Below are 6,456 nucleotides of genomic sequence, written 5' to 3'. Positions count from 1 at the left end.
AACAGCCCAGTTTATAGACTGAGACAGACTAGGAAGAAGGAAGAGGCCATCCACTTCTGAAAGAATTGGCCAGGGAAAACCTTATGAATAGCAAAGAAAGGCATTTGGCTGCTAACCAGAAAGTCAATGGTTCAAACCCACCAGCTGCTGCACAGGAGGAAGATGAGGCAGTATACTTCTATAAAGATTTACACCCTTGGAAACCCAATGGGGGTCGCTCTGAGTTGGAATCAACTCAATGGTAGTGTGTTTGGCTTGCTTTTTGTTTATGGTGAATAGTAAATGGGGTTTAAAAACTTGTGAGCAGCCATTTAACATGTAAGTGTTGATCATTCCCCACCAGTGCAAAGAAGAGTGAAGAAAATCAAATTTTCAAGGAAACAATTAGTCCAAAGGACTAACGGGCCACATGAGCCATAGCCTCCACTAACCTGAGACAAGAACTAGATGGTGCCCTGACACCACTGCCAACCACTCTGGACAGAGTGGGAGAAAAATTTAGAATAACATTCAAAATCATAAAAAAAAGACCAGACTTATTGCTCTGACAGGGACTGGTGGAAACCCTGAGACTATGGCCCTTCAACACCCTTCAAACCTTAAATTTAACTCAGCCCTTGGTATCACCTTTCAGCAAAACAATAGACAGGCCTATAAAGTGAAAAATAACAGCCATACACCTAAGAAGAGTCAACCATATGAAACCAAAACAGCAGCACTTGTCCAAAAACAAAATTTAGAAGCAAGGATGGGGCAGGAAAGAAGGACAAATGAATCTAGGAGCCAGGGAGGAAGTGGAAAGGGTGCTGTTACATTGAGGAGATTGATTGATGTCATGGAACAAAATGTGTATAAATTGTTGAATGGAAAACTAATTTCTTCTGTAAACTTTCACCCAAACCACAACAAATTTAATAAATAAATAAAAAGTTATATGTTGGATAATAAGGATAAGTGAAGCATAGATTTTAGTTTTAAGAGAAGAATTAAACTTCCATACAAAGAAGAAAATTCAGTTAGGATTTTATCTATTCTTCTATACTCTATAGTTTATATCACATATACCACCATTACCACTCTTCCATGAATTTGTATGATGTGATTCTTTGGCATTGAACTTAGAATTTGGCATAGAACTTAGAACTTAGATCAGAACTTGGAATTCATCTTATATTCTTATATCTTTAGGATAATAATAGCTGGCAAGTTTTATACCTGAATTGCATTTTTTTTATTATGCAATTTCTGAATATGATTGGAAGTAGATCAAATAGATATACTAATAAAGGAATCTTGCTTTCAGAAAATACATGGTGATGGTCTGATGGCATACAATACTGACTGCAAACTCATTTTATCAGGATAGTCTTTAATTTTAACTTCCATATTATGAGAAATGCTTTACAAGATTATTTTTAGACATCTTCAATTATTATAATTATCATTATTATCAACTGTCAGCTAGGAAATTTATCATATCTATAACCTTAATTAATTTCAAGAATATTTACCTCCTAAGACATTCTCTGCATCAGTGCTAATACCATAAAGTATTATGGTCCAGAAGGCTGGTGGTTTGAACCACCAGCTACACCTCAGAAGGAAAGTTGGGCAATCTACTTCCATAGTGATACTGCCTCAGAAACCCAAGGAGGGGTCGCTATGAGTCAGATCCAACTCAATGACAGTGAGTTTTAGAGTTAGAAAACTTGACAGACTACATACAGTCTTTGATACATCCACTTTCCTAAATTATACAATTCCCTGACCTATCTGAAAATAATATGGTTAACTAGCATAATCTATATGTTTTAACATATATCCATGCACACCCTACATAAAGATGAGATTAATTTCCTCTTGTTAATAGGCTGAAATACATGATTCTGGCTTTTCTAGATAAAGACCTTTAATAAAAGGATATATAGTTTCTATATAAACATGTATTTGATGTCTATGGTCTGTCTTCAGAACACTCATAATAGCCTCTGATATCTTGGATATGAGAGAGATCGCATCAAATTATGACTTTTTATTACTATTTATAGTTCTTGTTTGTCTTAAAAGAAAATAATTAGACATGATGAAAATTTTATGTCTTTGATGTTTTTACTTATAGGGATATCCAGGTCCTCCTGGGATTCCAGGACCTGTGGGTTCACTAGGATTACCTGTAAGTACTGAAAAGACCTTATGATTTCTTCTAGAATGTCCTTTTAAAGTATAAACCCATCACTTCCTTTTTGTTGTATTTTTCATTTCATGCAAAGTAAGTTGTGTGTAAAGTGATGGAATATTTCATGGTGTCTTGAACTTACTCACCTCTGCTTGCTGTATTATTTATTGCTACCTTCTTATAGTGGTCAGTACAGCCAGTTTTAATTCTGAAGCCTAAAACTAAAAACTTCAAATTGTAAAACTTTGTTTTAAAAAACCACATATAAGAAAATAGGATCAGTAATAAAGATTAGAAACAAGAGCATCTGGATAAACATAAATTACAAATATAAATTCCAACTTATTTTTCTTAGAAATTCTCAAATAACCAGATAAAATTCATAGAAAATATACCTTTATTAAATAAAATTGAATTTTAAAAAAGACTCCATTTGATATGGAACGATAATGAAATCTTACAACTAAAGTGATAACTTTTGCCTATTATAATTAGACAGTTATTGTGATCCTAAGTATGAAAAATGTCAGCCTTTTGACCCCCTGAGCAGAACCAGTCTTCTCAGAAATTGTTTATGCTAAGTTTTATGAAACTTCTGTTTTGGTGGTAAGCCTGATTTTCTAATATATTCACAGACGTGTTGTTGGCTTCTAAAATTAGGAAACCTGATTGAAGGCATAATTGTCTATCTCTTTGTTCACATAAAACAGTAAATGAATAAATTTCAAATCCTATGAAGGTGCACTTATTTTTTATTTACCTAACCAAAAGCTCTGGTCGTGTAGTGCCTAAGGCACTTGACTGCTAATCAGAAGACTGGCGGTTCAAACCCACCAGCCACTCCTTGGAAGAAAGATGGAGCAATCCACTTCCGTAGTGATACTGCCTCAGAAACCCAAGGAGGGGTTGCTATGAGTCGGATCCGACTCAACGACACAAAACAACAACAACAATCAAAAAACAAACTCACTGCGATCTAGTCAGATCCAACTTATAGCGACCCCTCCTTGGGTTTCTGAGGTGGTATCATTACAGAAGCAGATTGCTTTAGCTACCTAATGTTACATAAATATATCAATTTTGTTTTCCTATTGAGTTTTTTATTAAAGTCTATAAGCAAAAAAATAATAATTTGTTAGTATTCACTTAATAAATAGCAACATATTCTTCATTTTGAGCTATTTTATGGCACGTTAAATTTAGAATGTTTTGTGGTACTTTTCATGATGTCAGAAAAAAAAATCTATTTTTATGTGGCAGGATGTCATAAATATCTAGAATAACCAGTGAAGTATCTCGTAGCAATAGCCATTGCTTATTCAGTAGGCTGGGGTGATTAGACTGGTCTGACTGGCTAAATGGGTGTCTCCATCCTCCACCGTCCTCCATCCTCCACCGTCACCCCAAATTCCCCATGAACATGACTTGGTCAATGAATATTAAAAGATTCTGATTCTTCGGTTGGGGGGTAAACACAGAGAAATGACATTTCACCAAATAACAGAATAAATACATCAAAAATAGAATACTGAGGGAGCAAGAGAGGTGTGGTTTTTTTGTTTGATGATTAATTTTCTTTTTCTTTTTTCTTTTGTAATTGTGATTTGGGTGGAAGTTTGCAAAGCAAATTCATTTTCCATACAGCAGTTCATACACATTTTGTTTCATGACATTGACTGCAATCCCTACAATGTAACAGCTTTCTTCCCATTTCCTCCCCTTGAGTACTTTTTCCCTGTTTCCTTCTTTCCTATGCATTCCTGCCCTTTGAGCTATCTCCCTGTGCAAATACTGCCCTGCTATTCTCCCATGATTAGTTGTTGTTCTATGGAGTGTATCTTCTTGGTGTAAATATTCAGCCTATATGCCTATTATTTGGTTGGAAGCCACAGGAGTGAGTCCAATTCCAGGTCTGAAGGGTAACTAGGGGCCATTGTCTCAAGGGATTCACCAGGCTCTATCAGACCAGTAAACCTGGTCTTTTTTTTTTTTTATGATTTTGAGTTTTGTTCCATGTTGTTCTCCCACTCTATCCAGATCTCTTGCACTGATCCCTTTCTAAGTGGTTGACAGTGATAAAGTGTATTTTTAAGAGACAAATCAATTTTATTTGTAAAATCCTCAAAGATAATTACATGTCATAAGAAAGACTGTGATTAACATTCCTTTAATTCTATAACTGACTGACTTAAAATTTTTGAACATGTAGGGTCATGTGGGAGCGAGAGGATCACCTGGGAGTCAAGGTCCTAAAGGAAGAAGAGTAAGTAATCTAATGAAAGAAGTACATTAACCTGAAGGGGGAAAAAAAAAAAGCCTTCATACAAAATTGTAAGTGTTCAGCAAAAATAATACCATAAATTCTAGTATTGTGCTTGAATGTTATTGTTTTTTTTCTCCTTTCTATTTATTATATTAAACTATCTACATTAATTGTAATGTGACTCAACAGTTTGTACTTATAAAACCATATTTTTTCCATTTTATTTTCCACTAATTTTCACTAATTTATATAGAATTCTTCTTTCTTATTTCCAACTTCCAGTTTCATTCTCTGGGGTAATTATGAATGTGAAAATATTAAATAGATTAATTTTCTGCTCATATATACTGAACATCATAATAAAATAATATCAATAAGAAATAAGGTGAGAAGACACAGGATTATTGAAAAAAAAAGAAAGAAAGAAAGAAACAGGAAGTTTGCTGTTGTTAGGTACCATCAAGTTGGTTCTGACCCATAGTGACACTCTATACAATAAAATGAAACACTGCCCAGTCCTGCACCATCCTCACAATCAGTACTATGTTTGAGATCATTGTTGGAGCCACTGTGTCAATCCATCTAGTTAAGGATCTTCTTTTTCACTGTCCATCTACTTTACCAAGCATGATGTCATTGATGTCCTTCTCCAGGGACTGGTCCCCCCTGATAACATGTTCAAAGTAAGTGAGATGAAGTCTCACCATGCTTACTACTGAGGAGCATTCTGGCTGTACTCCTTCTAACACAGATTTTTTTCTTTCTTTCTTTCTTTTTTTTTGTTTTTGTTTTTGTTTTTCTGGAAGTTCATGATATGTTCAGTATTCTTCACTAACACAGTAATTCAAAGGCATCAAGTCTTCTTCAGTCTCCCTTATTAATTGTCCAGCTTTCACATGTATATGAGGCAGTTGAAAATACAATGGTTTGACTCAAGCATAACTTAATCCTCAAAGTGATATCTTTGCTTTTGAACACTTTGAAGACGTCTTTTGCAGCAAAATGCTCAAAGAAATATGTCCTTTGGTTTCTTTACTACTTCTTCCATAGGCATTGATTGTGGATCCAAGTACAATTAAATCCTTGACAATTTCAATATTTGTTCCCTTTATTTTAATGTTCCTTATTGGTCCAGTTGTGAGGATTTTTATTTTCTTTATGTTGAGGTATAATCCAGACTGAAGACTGTAATCTTTGATCCTCAGCAGTAAGTGTTTCAAGTACTCTTGCTGTCAGAAAGCAAAGTTGTATCATCTGCACATTGCAGGTTGTTAATGAGCCTTCCTCCGATTCTGTTGCTATACTCTTCTTCATATAATACAGCTTCTCAAATTATTTGCTTCACATTAGATTGAATAAATACAGTGAAAGGATACAACTCTGATGCACATATCCCTGATTTTAAACCATTACAACTGCCTCTTAGTGTATGTACAGGTTTCCATGAGCACAATTAAGTATTCTGGAATTCCCATTCTTTACAGTGTTATCCAAATTTCTTGTCATAGACCAATGAGCTCTTCCAGCATTGCATCCATTTGTTGAAACACATCAATAAGTATTCTATCAATTCCTAGAGCCTTGTTTTTTGCCAATGCTTCAGTGAAGCTTGGACTTCTTCCTATTGTATCAGTTATTCTTGATCATATTCTGCCTCCTGAAATGGTTGAAGACTGACCAATTCTTTTTGTCACAGTGACTGTGTATTCCTTCCGTCTTCTTTTGATCCTTCCTGCATTGTTCAATATTTTCCCCACCGTATCCTTCAGTATTTCAACTTGAGGCTTGAATTTATTTTTCAGGTCTTTCAGCTTTAGAAAGGCTAAGTATTTTCTTCTCTTTTGGTTTTCTGACTCCAGACTTTAACTCCTCATTACATTATAATAATTTACTTTTATCTTCTCAAGCTTCCCTCTGAACTCTTTTGTTCAGTTTCTCTTCATTTCTTCCACTCATTTTAGCTACTTTGTTCAGAGTCTCTTATGATGTTCATTTTGGTCTTTTCTTTCTCTCCTTT

General features: G+C 34.7%; 1 protein-coding gene across 1 annotated transcript in view; it reads left to right on the top strand.

Annotated features, from left to right (window-relative positions):
• COL24A1 (collagen type XXIV alpha 1 chain) overlaps positions 1-6,456 on the top strand; it is a 586,013-nt gene that overhangs the window by 326,338 nt on the left and 253,219 nt on the right. Inside the window, exons 26-27 of the mRNA XM_007946195.1 lie at positions 2,120-2,173; positions 4,386-4,439. Of these exons, the coding sequence (XP_007944386.1) occupies positions 2,120-2,173; positions 4,386-4,439 (108 nt within the window). The remainder of the gene's footprint in view (positions 1-2,119; positions 2,174-4,385; positions 4,440-6,456) is intronic.

Source organism: Orycteropus afer, unplaced genomic scaffold (genome assembly GCF_000298275.1).
Source record: "Orycteropus afer afer isolate SDZICR_OR568_19922 unplaced genomic scaffold, OryAfe1.0 scaffold00152, whole genome shotgun sequence".
NCBI lineage: Eukaryota > Metazoa > Chordata > Mammalia > Tubulidentata > Orycteropodidae > Orycteropus > Orycteropus afer.
Note: the sequence above shows the minus strand (reverse complement) of the source record. Positions and strands in the feature narration are given on the sequence as shown.